The 16,814-nt window shown below is 41.5% G+C and overlaps 1 protein-coding gene across 1 annotated transcript in view; it reads left to right on the top strand.

The window, feature by feature from the left end:
* Window positions 1-4,721, top strand: part of LOC109430200 (monocarboxylate transporter 12) — a gene marked incomplete at its 5' end in the record, with an annotated part of 40,536 nt that extends 35,815 nt beyond the window's left edge. Inside the window, 1 exon segment of the mRNA XM_029880307.2 lies at window positions 1,719-4,721. Within this exon segment, the coding sequence (XP_029736167.2) occupies window positions 1,719-3,709 (1,991 nt within the window). The 3' untranslated portion in view covers window positions 3,710-4,721.
* Window positions 4,722-16,814: the final 12,093 nt, after the last annotated feature.

Raw genomic sequence — 16,814 nt, 5'->3', positions numbered from 1 at the left:
CTGTCAAAGTTTTTGTTGAAAAAAAAACAACAACAATCGAGAATGGGCAATTTTTCAACTAGGTTTTAAAACGGTTTAATTGCTACTCTTAATGCGGGTTGCAAAAGCTCTCCGAGAGTGGTCCACTTAGCCGGAAAATGCTCTTAAAGAGGTTATCAAGAGGTTTTGATGTATAAATCAGTTTTATGGCAAGTTTTATAAAATTAGTCATGAAGATCTCTTGTAGAGCCGAACAAAACTTAAAATGTTACTTGGGAATGAATAGGTCAAGATGACTGCTGCCCACTCGTTCGTGGTTGTAAAAAGTGAGCTCCACGAAACTGGAATTGGTTCACCAGTCACAACTGACATGGTTGCTGGTTACCTACTAGGTTTAGACGGCGACGAGCTGGTAACGGTGCTCTTGCGTGCGTGCGATGCGACCATGCCTAGGTGAGTCCACCCTAGAAATGGGAGACCGCCAGCTTACTGGTGAACTCAAGTGATTGCGGACCTGCGCTGCGCTTGCCTACGAACACGATCTGAGAACGTGGAACGGGGTTTCTCTATTGTGCAGTAGTGCGTCTGAATGTAAGGAATGCGTTTAATAGTGCCAGCTGGCCAGCTATTGCCGATGCGATCTTGCGTCTGGGATCGGGTACCTGTACAAGATTCTCGGAAGCTATACTTCCAGAATCGAGTACTAGTTTACGACACAGATGTGCTTTCACATAACCTCAGGAGTCCCGCAAGGTTCCATCCTGGGCCCGGTGTTATGGAATGTCATGTACGACGAGGTGTTGCGGTTAGAGTATCCAGTGGGAGTGGTGATTGTCGGATTTGCCGACGACATTTCGCTCGAGGTCTACGGTGAAACGATCGAAAAGGTGAAGTTGACTGTCGACCATTCGATCAAGGTTGTGGAGGCGTGGATGAGGTCCAGAAAACTGGAGTTGGCTCACCACAAAACTGTGGTGACGGTTGTAAACTACCGGAAGTTGGAGCAGCAGGCGGTGATCTGTATAGTCTATTTCACTATCCTATAGAACCGCTCCGTCAAATCCTTGGGCGTGATGATCAACGATAAGCTCACCTTCGGTAGCCACGTTGATTATGCCTGTGAAGGGTTTGACGACCATAGGAATGTGTTTAGTGAGTCGAGGAGAGAGTTATTCCTGGGTCGTATTCTTGTCTTGTTTCCTTTTCGCTGCTTGTTGGCTTTCCGGTTTGCTTGCTTGTCGAACCTGATGCTAAACCCATAGCATTCCGGAGGACCATGGTGCACAGTTGAGCCTACAGTCTTTCCCTGGAGCTCGGACGTCAACCAGATATCCCTAGAGAAACAGACACTACTGTAAGTCGCTCTTATCCTAGAGAACAGGCTTGTAGAAGCAAACCCTCAACTTCCCTGTCAGTCTACGACCAAACGTTCCCGCCAATGTTGTTTCTCTCTTGGTTTCTCTATCTTCCCAATGAATGATCTTGCTGAATACTCGCGTGTTTGCTTGCGATCATCACCCCTGAATTTTCGGAGGAGGCAGCAACTGCTTGGAAAAAGAACCACAGTCTTCTGTTAGATATTTTCAGGCACACGAATTACCCATGACACGCATTACTTAGCATTTACAAATCATATTTCAATTCTAATGAACATTTTAATACTTTTTTGACGTCCTGATTCCAAGACATTTCATAGCTTATCGTCGAACTAATTATATATTTCTCCTTCTCACTTTCAGTCCAATTTGACAAGGCGACGAATGACAGTAATCAGACCAACACCCGTACCTCCAACCACGAGAAGGGCGATGAGAAACGAATGGTACCAATGCACAATGGAGTGGCACCCGCCGGCGGAGATCACTCCGACACAAGGATCGACGAGGATCCCGACGACTATGAGATGGTTCCACCCGATGGTGGTTGGGGCTGGCTCGTATTGGCTGGCTCAATGCTAGTTAACATTCTTGTACCTGGCACAATCAAGAGTTTTGGCGTACTATTTGTGGAATTCCTGGAAGCATTCCAAGCATCACCCTCGACCGCAGCATGGATTCCGGCATTGTGTTACTTTTTGTACAGCTCCCTGGGACCGCTATCCAGCATACTGTCGGTCAAGTACAGCTACCGGACGGTCACGATTATAGGTGGAACTTTCGCAGCGTTTGGAATGTTCATTACGTATTGGGCGACTTCTGTTAGCTTTCTGTATATAAGTTACGGAGTACTGGTGGGGGCTGGAGCTGGACTCTCATTTCCTCCAACGGTCTACATCGTTACGTCGTACTTCGTGAAGCTGAGAGGACTGGCGAATGGATTATGTATTTCTGGCAGTGCGTTAGGTTCAATCATTCTACCACCAGTGCTGAGATACTTGTTGGTGAACTATGGTTATAGAGGGGCTTGTTTAATCATGGGAGGTATCACTATGAATGTTTGGGTCGCTGCAATATTCTACCAGCCTGTAGAGAAGCACATGAAACGCGTAAAGAAGACTAAAGAAGTTGAAGAAGAGCTTGTAGGTAATGATACAATCATGGAAGAATCGGAAACCAATGATGATCTGGAAGCCGGTCCGAATATTGATAAATCTGCAATCAAGCCAAAGTTCATGATCACAGGCGACGATACACCAGTTGCTACACCGACACTAGAGCACAAATCTCCGGACATCTTTCGTTTTAATCCCAAGCACGGGCTTATCGATAGTTTTGCAAGAAGTGTATCTGCTGCAGCAGTACCGGCTTCCTATCATAAGGAGGACCATAGCCACAGACTTCGAAAGATCAGTACTCCCATAAAGGAAGAGCATCGAAACCTTACTTATACTACTCCTCTAAACGAATCACAGGGATCACATTTCCGATTAAATAGACTGAACTCTATGCGTAGTGGGCATAGACCACCAAGACGATCTCCATCTACTAGCAGTTTCCAGTACATTAGTACGCCTTACCATGGAAGCACTCTGTCTGCACTTCAGCCTAAAGAATTTGCCTCTCATCTATCGCTGAGATCGATTGCGGACAGTTTTAAACCCTCTAGACAAACGGGAGACAAATCGGAAAAATCTTCCGATGGCCAAAAATACTTCGATCTTTCACTGCTTCGTGATCCCTCGTATCTTGTAATACTCATATCCAATTCAACCAACGCCATTGGTTATACTAATTTCATAATCCTGCTACCCGCTTATGCAATCTCATTGGGATTCGACAAAAGTCTCGCAGCCTATCTGTTGTCCATTGTTTCGACGTTGGATTTGGTCGGGCGAATCGGAGGCTCTGCTCTTTCGGATACCAATCTCATCCCGAAAGCATGGTACTTTGTCGGAGGTCTTTCGATTTCCGGACTGGCCTTGGCAGTTCTTCCGTTGGCAAGCTCGTATACCATGGTTAGCGTTTTTTGCGCCTTATTCGGTCTGGCATCTGGGACGTATGTTGGCATCACGGCAGTCATTATGGCAGACATGTTGGGAACCGAACGGCTCACATCTTCCTACGGCATCAGCTTATTCGTCAACGGAATCCTGCAACTAATTGGACCACCAATTTGCGGTCTTATCTTTGAACATATCGGTGATTACCGACCACTATTTACGGCGCTTGGGTTCATTCTGCTGGTGGGTTCCTCCCTATGGGGTTTTATGCCTTTGATTAGAAGGAATAAGCTTCGCAAGCAACAAAAAGTCGACGCTCGAGAAGAAGCAGACAAAAGTCTTATAGCTTAAGAATGTACTATGGTACTGAAAGGATCAATCTGGGAATCAAAATCAACTATTTAACCCTTTTTCTAGATAGACACAAACGATGACTACTTATCAAGAACACTGACAACAATACACATCTTCATGAAGGTTTTTAATCATATGTTAGTGCAACTTCCGCATATAGATAAGTTTTAGTTCCTGGTCATTGATTCACAAAGAAAACAATACATACCCCTTCCCTAAGTCCTAATCTAATCAAATCTAATCTAATCCAACGAACGCTGGCTATTGTTGTCGATTATCTTGATAAGCTGTCCTCGATGCTGACACAATGTACAGAAAACAATCTACACAAGATTTTAATCTTCGATTCTCTAACCGCGCGCGGATCGATGATGATCGTGATATGACAATTCAAAGCAGATTTCTTTCATATGATATGCAGGAAAGTAAAAAAAAAGTATTTAAGTGCACGTAAGCTAGAATTACTGAAACGGTTACAAACCCGTTCCCTTCGATACAGCGTACTACACGAGGTACTAATGTTAAGCTGCTAGGCGGAACAAAAAATACGAGAGGATAACAATACGAGTATTATATTTTTAGGTACTTTACAAATTGCGTGGGCTGAAATCTGAGCTGTGTGAAGTTTTTCTTTTTTTCGTATGAATGGTAATAATACTAACTGCAAACGGACACAAATCAATCTGCCACAACATCGGTGAAGCTCCTAGTGGAGAGAAAACTATGTTTGCGATGTATGTTAAATGAATCTGCAAGTACGTGACTGCATGTCAGAAATTACTTTTATTTGTGTAATGTTTGAACTCTAATTTTAATTCTTAGAAGTAATGATCACAAGGGGTAAAGCCATTTCAAATATTTATTCTACTTTTAAAGTAGCTCCACTGATGGGTTTACTTCCGTTAAAGGAAAATACATTAAGAATTTCGTAATTAAAACATTATGTCACTTGAGAGGTAGGATACAAGATTTGGAATGGATAATAGAAGCAAAATATAGCAATTGTAAATGTATCTTTCATTTTTATCCGAAATCCCTGAATATATATAGAAAAAAGTCTCGAGCGAATTCGCTCGATCGATCGAAGTCAAATGCGGTAGCACGCGATAGTATTGCAATATGCAAGAGGACATATACTGCACAACCGTAATCCGGGGCATCATTAATCATTTTTTGATCTTTCATCGATAACGATAAGCAATTGGCTTCTTTAGCTGTGTTGAGATAATTCCATATTCTGAATCTGCATGTCAAACTGAGCCGAAATCCAAATTTTCATGAATTTTGGTGCCCGGGAACCATTTTAAAAATCAGTTTGAAGTTTGTATGGGAGCGATTTGTCGAATCACCCCTCGTCGCATTTTGCACTGGGCGGAGCTGTCAAGCAGTAATCCAGCTGTCAAAAGGTGATTTAGAAAAACCTCTTTGAAATTGCTTTTAGGTGCCAAAACAAAGTTCTAAAAATCTGAAAAAAAATCATAGTGGTTCAAAAAAAGGTGCTCTTCCGAAAAAAATCAAAAAATCAATACATTTTTCTTAATTTAAAAACCCAATTGTTACATGATTTAGGATTTAGATTTTAAAAACATGTACTGGCTCTCTTAGTACGACTTAAGCTACTTTTTAAAGAATTTCAAAACTTCTAAAGATGTTCTACCCACTTTTCATCGTTTCCCTTTTTAACGGACTATACAAATATTATGTAGTTCACAAATCTCTCGCTCATGGCGCTCGCATCGTTTGTGCTCCTGTTTGACGTTTACTCACTACCACCATCTACTCAATGGGTTTGCGAAACACAGTGTAATTAGTATTTGGCGATTATGCTTTTGTGACGATGATATTAGTCACACTTTGATCCAAGTGATAGGGTAAAAGCACTAGACTTCGCCACTGTGTAAGGAGATGATTTCAGCCCTTACCCGCTGTTACCCGGCAGGGCGGCCTTAAGCAGGGTACCTCCACTAAATATTGGATTTCGGATGAAATTAATTGATAAAATATATAATTGTGCAATTTTAATTACTTATATTTTAATCTGACCTTAGGAGTGTTTTGCCCCGTTTTCCCCCAAGGCACTGGTCGAGGTCACTCGTTGGGGCCCTTGCTGCAGTTCTGGTGGTCGGCGCGGTGGTCGTTTTCTGCTCCCGCACGGATTATGGGGAGCTTCCTTCTCTTCTTCTTCTTTCTTCTTCTACACTTCTTCTTATTGGGCACTTTGGAGGTTGCCTAAGCAACCGTCCTTGACTATTAGCTAGGGGGAAGAGCGGGCTCCTTTGTCGGATCCCCCCTAGCGACGGTGGTGAAAAATCACCGGACAGGCTACTCGCCGTATCAAGTCCCGGTAGAAACCTCAGTTTACTACCGCAGGCAGTACGCCCCTTTGTACTGTCCTGCCTTCGTTCTCCTTGGCTATTAGCTACACGGGCGAGACAAAGCTCTATTGACTGAGCCCGTGTAGCGAGAACGGTGGGATTTTGGACGCTTTGCGAACCGCAACGCAATGGCGGTGGTCCTCACCCTAGCACAGCACTATCACAAGCACTACACTTTTCTATGCCCGAACCACGGGCCGGCACAAATAATCGGGGAACAAATGTTCACTAGTTCACTCCCGACGAGGCTAGGAACAACCATCTAGCCAACGGACACCGCGAAAACGGCACTACACGGTAAAAAATCTGCACGCTGATATGAAGGGATTGGCACTTGAATTCGCACTACTTGCCTATCAATTCGGTATCATTTGAATATCATTTTGAAAGTAACATCCAATGCCTCTTCAATTTCAATGTAACAGCGCTTCAATACGCTGTTGACAATGTTTTGATTTGAAAACCAAAATAAAAAATAATAGTTGTGTATGTTCGTCCCAAACCCAGATTTGATACTCAGACCTTGACCGTTATGATCCCTAGCCTTACCACTACTCTACTTCACAACTGTTGAAAAGCTGTGAATCGAAGCGAAACACTTTCTACCATCTGTCAACTAGGTTTGCTTTCATGTCTAAAGCAGTCATTTCCAAATCAAAAAGTTTTCACATCAGATCGTGTAGCTTTGTACATTAGTGCAAATCGAAGTGATTTTCAGTTCACTTCTCCAGTGGGTTTGTTTTGGTTCTTAGGTCAACAGTGACAACATTGTGAATTCAAAGGATAAAGCATTTCTAATCATGTTGATTGATATGTTGAATAATTAATGGATTTTTCCCTTGAATCGAGCGTGCAGAATTTTTACCGTGTAATTAATTGTTCCGGCACGTCTTTCGCGGAGTTAAAAATGTTGCGTCCGTCGCGATTCGTAGTTGTCGAACTTTCTCCTTTTGCTCGGCTCGACCCAAAACAAAATAGCCACCACACACCGCAAACAATTGTTCTGCTGTTGCTGCTGCTGTCGATGTGTGCCATGTGGTGGGGGAGCTTGGGGGTCAAATGCCTCACCGATACAATAAATGACGATTTTATTTCCCTATTTTAACTAAACTAATTTCAAACAAAAAAATCATAAAAAACAAACAAATTAAAATGTCGCAAAACACAGTGGTGTTCACAAATTCGGCACAAAATTGTAACCGCGGGTTATAATCTCGCCCACACCGAGGAGAAAAAAATTGTGAACAATTTTTTAACTAGCCCTTACACCTAACACCGATACCAATAATAATGAAACGAATTAAAAGAAAATAAATTAACATGAAAATTAAATAAAAATAAATAAAAAAGTGTAAATAAAAAATCTGCCTAACCTAACCACACAAAGACATTTTCCACAGATTAAAATGTAACAATCAGGGAACGACCGAACAAAAACAAAAAGCTAAATCGGTACATCGTCTCGTGGTTGTTCTGCAGACAAGGACTGGGACCCGTCGCTATTAACGGCACCAGACCACCCTCGACACATCCGATTCTCAATGGGAGAGCTAAGAACCTTCAACTCCCCCAGACCAATTCGGGATAACACTCAAAACAACCTGACTTCCTAAAACCCTGCTAGCCTCCGGTCGGAAGTAGCATAGCAGAGGAACGGTTGTCGTGGTCTTGTTTTTCTTGTTATTTTTTTTTCCGACGTCCAGTATTCCCGTCCTGACGGTATTTATACTTTCTCAACAGATGGGGTTTCAATAGACTATTCCCGTCTGACCTAACCCCCCTTTTTTATATTTTTCTTCGAAAGACAATTGGATTTCATGATCATTGCCGCTTTTGAATATTTTTTATATGTATTCCTGATTTTCATACAATTTTTTGAAAACTCGAAAAATCTCTCCAATTTGAAATTAAAATCACCGTGCGAAGTAGTGTGTCAGCTGGCCCTGGTGTGGAGAATATGCTTCCAACCGTGCTTCCTAGTTCCTACCCTGTCGTCGTTCTGACATGTTTACATTTCAAACTGTCAAACCCCATCGCTTCATCTCCTGTTGGCTGATTGTTGCAAGAAGTCAGTCTTCGTCACAAACATCCGTTAATATCGAAATAGTGGGACGATGTTTGCAACGGAACCGTGGCCACAGGACCGACGGCAAAGCTGCCAACAAAGTCAACAAGCAGAAACACTTCATCTGTCCAGCGGATCACCTGCTGTTCCATCCTCAATCATTGCCAGAGGCACCGGAATATTGCTTTCTGTGGTCAAATCATCCGGATTCAAGTCGGAAGAGCGGAAGTCTGTTCGTACTCCACAATCCTTACCGGTAGTGCCAGCGATCGAAGCCGCATCTAGTCCTGCGCAACCTCCTTCTAACGCTTCTCTTTCCAGCTTGTTTTCCAGCAAGAAGACTTCCGAGACAAACGAGTTCCTCGCAGCATTCCAGTAAATATCAACTTTCGGTTCAATTCCCCGGCACTGTCTTCAGTTTCCTCGGTGTCTTCCTCCCGAAGGTAATATACCTACCGGAAGAAGCCACGGATATTCAACGCCATCAAATTCAAATCCGAATAATCGAAAGGACCGCAAAGCCTACAGCGATATCAGCCAAAGTCGTCAAATGTTTCCGGCGGGAGATTTGTGCTTCCCAACGCGATCGCCAGTCGGATGCAGCTGGATTTCACCAAAATGGGTGCCCAGAGATCGGCGTTATGATTATCGCGAACATCAGCCGTGCCAACTCCGGGTGAGCTCGACGTGCTACGGATAATGAAGGTAAATACGGAAGCGGAAGGGGAAGATACAAAATTCCTGCTGAAGAACAGCTGCAGCGGTCAGTACAACCAGTTAAAAGTTTCGCCGGGGCTTGGACGGAAGCGGAACCACCATGGGATCTGTACGATGATAACGGCGAGAACTACTGTGCGTACCTTCCCGCCCTAGAGTAACTCTTCCACCATCAATGACTAGCGTCAACCCGGAAGTAAGTAACAGCTCCACTGGCTGGCACATCACTTTCGCCTAACGACTACGGAAGCTGCGTGAGAGTACGGAGAAGCTGTATACCGCTTCCCGACTCCGCTGTGCGTCCACCAGGTGGAAAACGTGGATGACCGGTTAACGACGGCGGTTATCATCGGATTTGAGTATAACCAGTCAACTGAATCGTGATGTGCTGTGAAAGTAGTTTTGCGACGGCAAAGAGGAAACAACAGCAAAGAAGAAACATGTTATATTTTTTTAATAAACATATTTTGTGCTATCAAACAATTTGAGTACGTGAGCATTATTATTGCTTTGAAGAATATCTCAGATTACTTGAAACATTCAATGCAAAACTGGCCTATTTTAAAGTAAATTTTATGTGCATCACCTAGCAACTTAAGAAGACTTGGTGAACCTTTTAAGGAAACATTTCGATTGAAATCATTCGAAGCAAAAGTGACCTTATTTTAAAGTAAACGTTATGTGCATCACCTAGCAACTTAAGAGGACTTGGTGAACCTTTTAAGGAAACATTTCGATTGAAATCATTCGAAGCAAAAGTGACCTTATTTTAAAGTGTTATGTGCATCACCTTGCAACTTAAGAGGACTTGGTGAACCTTTTAAGGGAACATTCTAAATTACTAAAATCATTCAAAGCAAAAGTGACTTATTTCAAAGAAAACGTTATGTGCGTCACCTAGTAACTTAAGAGGACTTGGTGAACCTTTTAAGGGAACATTCTAAATACTAAAATCATTCAAAGCAAAAGTGACTTATTTCAAAGAAAACGTTATGTGCATCACCTAGCAACTTCAGAGGACTTGGTGAACCTTTTAAGGAAACATTCGGATTGAAATCATTCAAAGCAAAAGTGACTTATTTTAAAGTAAACGTTATGTGCATCACCTAGCAACTTAAGAGGACTTGGTGAACCTTTTAAGGAAACATTTCGATTGAAATCATTCGAAGCAAAAGTGACCTTATTTTAAAGTGTTATGTGCATCACCTTGCAACTTAAGAGGACTTGGTGAACCTTTTAAGGGAACATTCTAAATTACTAAAATCATTCAAAGCAAAAGTGACTTATTTCAAAGAAAACGTTATGTGCGTCACCTAGTAACTTAAGAGGATTTGGTGAACCTTTTAAGGGAACATTCTAAATACTAAAATCATTCAAAGCAAAAGTGACTTATTTCAAAGAAAACGTTATGTGCATCACCTAGCAACTTCAGAGGACTTGGTGAACCTTTTAAGGAAACATTTCGATTGAAATCATTCGAAGCAAAAGTGACCTTATTTTAAAGTGTTATGTGCATCACCTTGCAACTTAAGAGGACTTGGTGAACCTTTTAAGGGAACATTCTAAATTACTAAAATCATTCAAAGCAAAAGTGACTTATTTCAAAGAAAACGTTATGTGCGTCACCTAGTAATTTAAGAGGACTTGGTGAACCTTTTAAGAAAACATTCGGATTGAAATCATTCAAAGCAAAAGTGACCTATTTTAAAGTAAACGTTATGTGCATCACCTAGCAACTTAAGGGGACTTGGTGAACCCACAGACAAACAGACGTAACACTTCGAACATTTTTCGATTCAAATCATAGTCACGGAAACATGTTCGCCCAATGCTAAAAGGATTGAGTTTGGCCAACCATCAACTAGGTGGCGGTAGTGAGCAAACGTCAAACTCGAACAAAAACATGAAAAATGTTTTTGTTAGAAAAACTTTTTTTCCTTAAATATGTCACAGCAACATTTTTCGGAGAAAACACCTACATTGAAATACCTTTCACCAGAAAAAAAAAATCATCGATTTAAGGACAAGGTATTCGGAGTACATAGCTCAAATTTTCAAGAACATCGTTTTTTAGAACCGTTCAACGGATATGAATGAAAATGCATCATGCTGGTTGCTCAGTGATTGTCAACATGGTGATGCATTTTCATCCAAATCCGTAAACCGGTTCTAAAAAACGGTGCTACAGAAAATTTGAGCTATGTACTCCAAATACCTTGTCCTTAAAAACATAGGCTTTTTTGTGATATTGATTTGAATTTTAAAAACGTTTATTTTTCAGTGTAGGAATAAATTTTATATTGTTTTGGATATTTTTCTATAAAACTTCATGGAATTTCACGACAGTCCGCCATACAACACTTTTTTGTAGGTCTTGTCATTTTTGAGTTACATCGATTTTAAAAATAATCTATGAAAAAAAATTAGGCCCTCTTCAAATGTTACTCTTGACAAATTTTGAACAACAAAGTATGCAAAGTTGCTTGGAAAGACCTATTGTTCATGCCCACCAAGTTTCGTTCGATTCTGAGAGGGTGCTGCTAGTCCCATAGAAGGGTTGGCGCGAAATTCGTCAAACGTGAAAATTGTGAAATTTTTGAAATGTCATAACTTTTTTGTTTATTAGTTTACCATCACCAAATTTTTATGGTAGATAGCTAATATAATGGACCGTTTCCCCTGAAAAAATTACGTTGGTAAAAAGATAGGGTTTTGAGATATTTGAGTTTTTGTGACAAAAATGATATTTTTTAAAGCAAAAAAAAAAGTTTTTTTACAGTGTATATTTTTTTTAGGAATCACCATTTAGTTATCTAACTTTGCTGAAAAAATCATAACAATCGAACGAACCGTTTTTGCTGTGCAGCTTTTTGAATATTTTTGAACCATTTTCACATACACCCTTTTGAAAAGTTAGTCGTGACTCAATATGAAGATATGATATCGAAAAATGACGGTTTAGATGGAACTGAAAAACTGTGCAAAGTTTCAGCTCAATAGAAAATCATGAATTAAAAAATGTCTTAAATTTTGACGCTGTTGCTTGGAATCCCTCATTATTTATTATTATCCAACAATAAGAACAATCCATTTAATAATTATATAGCACATTTCTTAAGTTATGCATAGAAGTAGTTCTGCATGGGGGAATACGATGCAGCGAAAGCGTTGATGCTGTACAGTAGGGGGTTATGGCAAGACGGTTATATGGGGCAAGATGGCCACCCCGTGTTTTAAGCATTAATTCGCAACATAAACATATTTTCTGCGTGGGTGATGTTTACAAACAATGAAAAGTGTTTGTTATGCGAAAAAGTTACAATTAGTTTGAAAAATCCACTACAACTTAGTGTTTGAAGTTAGAGTGCTTAAGAACAGGGTTTTCTTATAATAATCGGTCATATGATTTTAAGGGCAAATAATGAAATATTGTCATTTATATACTAAATTTTATTTTCAATAGTACCAATATATGGCTGTTGTTAAACCACGAAAATAAAATTCAGATATTATCATAAATAATTGGATAATATAAAAATACATAAATAACGTAATTATGCGGGGCAATATGGCCACCTGTGATGGGAGCTACCTCGCCATACTGACCTAAAACAGTCTCAAAACTTCTTTACAAAGTCCAGAGATTATGCAAAACTGCAGCAAACAAATTGTTCATACCAGTTGGTGCTACGAAAATTTTGGAGTTATTTGCTATTGAGAAGCGATTAAGTTTCTTCAATAATTTAGTCTAGCGCTAAAAGCACTGCTAAAGTGCGTGTTACAACACGTTTTTGTTTCAAATTGTTTCAAGAGAAATACATTTGCTAAAAAAAAAAATAGAACAAAATCTTCGCAAATTTTTAAAGAAATATCTACGATTTTTGCTTAAAGCATCATCATTATGAAAACGTTTGTAAAACTCGAATTCTCTGTAGAAAAAGGGTTGCGAATCATTCGATCCATTTCGTTTGCCTAGGGATTAAAACACGTTAATTTTCAAAATAAAGCTTTGTGGCCATCTTGCCCCATATAGTAAAAAATGCATGACAAAACACACATTTTTCAAATGAGTTGATTTAGCATTCAAAGTGAAAAATAAAATGCTTTTTTTGTGTTAAGAAGGTAGAAAAGACATGAAATAAAGCGGATGATTGTTAACTGGCTATATTTTCATTATAACTACTCTGCCCATAACTGCATATTTGTAACATTTGCATATTTTGCTGGTATTGAGTTAATATCGGGGATCATTATCAAATCACAAGTACTTTCGACTACCTGAACAAAATTTTCAAGTTTGTTCTAGGATTTACGAAATAAATACCAAGTCATTTTGTCTCATTGACAAATGTAACCGCATAAGTCACACTGAGATAATAGACTGGCTTTAAAGCGTGTCATCAATCATACATACGTCCGATTTATTTTCTGGCACCAATATCCAGCATACGAGAAGTGCTGTAGAAGGTTTTATTGCTAAACGAATGATCTCGCATTCATGGATTTTTTTTAAATTTCGGTTCACTCCCATACTATTGAAAGTTGCAACTTAGGGTTCCATTTTCTCCAATGCCTACTTTTGTCGAATGTTACTGTTATGCGGTTATGGGCAGTTACTGCTCCTGCGAGCCCCAGGCTTAGGGTGGCCACTGGTCATCTTGTCCCTAACCCCCCTATAACCCTCGAGTGATCGCGCTGTTGTATTTTGTACAACACGTTGAAAAAATTCTCGCTTTTTGTACTCAGCAATAGCGTGGTGCTGGCGAGGGTGGCCAACCGCGCGAGTTACGGAAAGATAATCCTGATGTGTGAATGTCCTCAAATCTCGTAACCAGTCATCTCATTTACCTGCAACTCCGAAAATCATACGAATATATGTACTATGATTTTTTGCCACAAGAATTTCTTACGAAAATCATAGCTACGAACTATGATTTTGGATTCAAAGCGCCAAATCTTATTGTCATACTGCTACTGCATGCTGCACCAAACTGGACGTGGCCAGTGCTAGATCCAACACAGCGTCCGAATCTCGAAACAACTTCAAAGTCAGTGATCCGGAACCGCTGAGCGATGGCAAAATCAGCTGCAGCAGTAATCAAGGCAGTAGTAGTACCACAGCACTGCCTTCACTCAAACTGGGGGATTTCAATTCAAACCGGAATTAGCCAAACCGAAAGCCGCGGTACCTGCAACCCAGTCGAGTCCCGTTAAAGCACCGTTACCGCTGAAAAGTGATAGTTGTCTGGATGCTCAAAAAAGCAGATCCGCGTATCCCGAGCTGAAAACTGGCAGTTGCTTGGGCGTTCTCAGTAAACCGCTAGCTCCAGCTCCTCTTGGTAGCGGCTCCACCTCTGGGTTCGGTAGCGCCCTCAAGCTGACCGGCTCTAAACAAGTGGGAATTGGGGGGGGGGGGGCATTGTGTGAAACGATCAAGACAAAACGAAATGTGTTTCCTGCAAAACCTACAGTTTCTCTTTTGGATCGGCTCCGACTCCGGCAGCACTCCGACGGATTCGAGCCTCAAGGCTCTGGTCGCCCAACAGTCGGCAAAATGGAAGTGCATAGATTGCATGACCCGGAACGATTCCGATAAGCTAAAACGCGTCTGCTGTGAGAACTCTAAGCCTGGTGCAGCCACAGCTTCATTACCGGCAGCCGTTCAATAAATCTTCTCAATACCAGCCAGCAGCAGCAGTTCGGATCAGGGATTCGAAGCCATTGTGGCGCAACCATCGGTCAATAAATGAGAATGCAGCCCGTGCATGACTCGAAATGAATCGCTAAAAGTGTACCTGTTGGGAGCATATAAAACCTGGTTCTACCCCGGAAGATGCACCTTCCTTCTCCTTTGGAAGTACAATCAGCGTCATGCTCTTCTGGTATCAAATTCAGCTTCGGAGTCCCACTAAGCTCCGAAGCCGCCCACAAGACAGAATTTTCCTTTGGCGACCCGCCAGCCAGCTCGACCGCAAGTGCATCCACACCGGCGAGTACCGGATTTACCCAGCTTGATCAGCGCCCCTAGACTGCCCTCCTAAAGTGTTCTGCTTCGTTGCTTCGCTTTGGAAGTGGGCCTCCCGCTCCAACACGGAGGATTGACGTTCCAGATTGGGCTCCAACTAGCCGGCCAAAATGTTCAGCGCGGTGGATTTACCGATGCCGTTCTTACCGACCACTTTTCTCGGGCGGGAAATAGGCAACCGATGCAACTTGCCCATCCGAACACCGGGCGAACCAGTAACTGTTGCACTCCTGACGGCATCGTTTTAGTTTTTACCTGTCGGAGCTGATGATGGCAAAACGTGTCTGGTTGTCAGCTGCTAGTTTTGAGGAAATTCTGTGGAATTTCGAGATTTTCACGAAAAAAAAAGCTGCTTTTGCAGTTTCGATAAGAAAAATACTAGTTTTTTACCTTTTTTTGTGGTCAGACCGGACGGGGACGGGAGCAGATCAAAACAAAATTTCAAACGTCATTATTGACAGCCAGCTGATCGAAAATTCTCCGCATCTCTCCGAGAAAGCCGTAGGGGAGAAAGGGGTTCATCGGGTTTTGTGGAAATTTTTTTTCGAGGAGATTATAGGGCTAAAGTGCTACTTCGCACGTTTTTCATTGTTTTTCAATAGTTAGAGGCTTCAAAACATATGGGTTCTTTGGGAAAGTTTGCTCGATAAATTGTCAGAAAGCCGTAGAGCACATAAAAATTTTTGACGGGAATGGTCTATTCAATCCACATTCATCCAAAGTGTATCACTCATTCATCCCAATCATTGGCCTACGCGCACACACAATCACACAAGACATTTGAATGAACACCCCGCCATTTCACACACTTTCATTCATTCTCATTCACTCTCATTATTTTCACTCATACAATACATTTTCTCACTCATACAGCACACAAAATACCAAAACAAACGGGCAATGGACGCAAGGTATTGTCTTTTACGCTCCAAGTAATTCCTTTCCCAAGGGTACTTGAGCAAGACACCGAACGTGAATGCAGATCAATTACGAACTGATTCCGTTTGGAATCAGTCGAATTTCCCTGATTCTGGCAGATAAAAACAACGAAGAACAAACAAATTAAAAAAGGTTAAAAGGTGTTGTCATCTATGCGCGGAAAAGAAACATGAAGATAGCTCTTAGTGTACAGGTGCGCATACATAGATGACCTCCCGAATGGATCGGCGGTCGTGTTTGAGTCCTTCCGTCAGGGAAGGAAGATTTGGTTGGGGTGTATTGATGGTGTATAGAGGTGAGAACCCCTAGAGATTCACAACCTCGATGAGTTGTCAGGTGCCGAGAGATTTAGGTGTCGGCTCCTGAGGAAAGAAGATGATTGCCAGCGTGAAGTGATGCGTGATGTTCCCGGATCCATCGATCTTCGGAAGCTCCCAAGTGAGCAACCTGGTGAAGTCGATATGGTGGATCCGAGGAGCTTCTGGAAGATTTTATATTCACGCTGGCTTGGGAAAATTTGCTGTCACCCTCTAACGGCTCAATCAGGCTGTGTGGGCGACACCATTCTTCTTCAGGGGAGTATTGTGATTAAAGCTAGTGTACTAACCAGTGTGCTAGTATTGACAACCGTGGTTGTCAAGCCAATGTTTGACAGTCTTGGGCTGCCGCTAAGATTCTGGAATCGGACACTCCCCGGTGTTCCACTAACTTTTCCCACAACCTCACACTGAATTTGATATCTACTTGCAGGTCATCGTTGAGCAATATGCAAGCAACGGATGCCTGGATCAAAGTAATTGGAAGGTTTATCTTTGAAGTAAAAATTTAGTATTCGCTCCCACTGTACCAATTTGGGAAAATTTGTTATGAAATTTTGACATGGAAACTTTGAAGAATTGGTACAGATAGAAGCTACGGCAAGTTTTCATTGAAGATTTACAGAGGGATTAGATTGCCATCATGTTTAATTGGATCTAATCC

This window comes from Aedes albopictus, chromosome 1, assembly GCF_035046485.1.
Source record: "Aedes albopictus strain Foshan chromosome 1, AalbF5, whole genome shotgun sequence".
In the NCBI taxonomy this organism is placed as follows: Eukaryota; Metazoa; Arthropoda; class Insecta; order Diptera; family Culicidae; genus Aedes; species Aedes albopictus.
The sequence above is the reverse complement of the archived record's forward strand: the minus strand, read 5'-3'. Positions and strand labels throughout refer to the sequence as shown.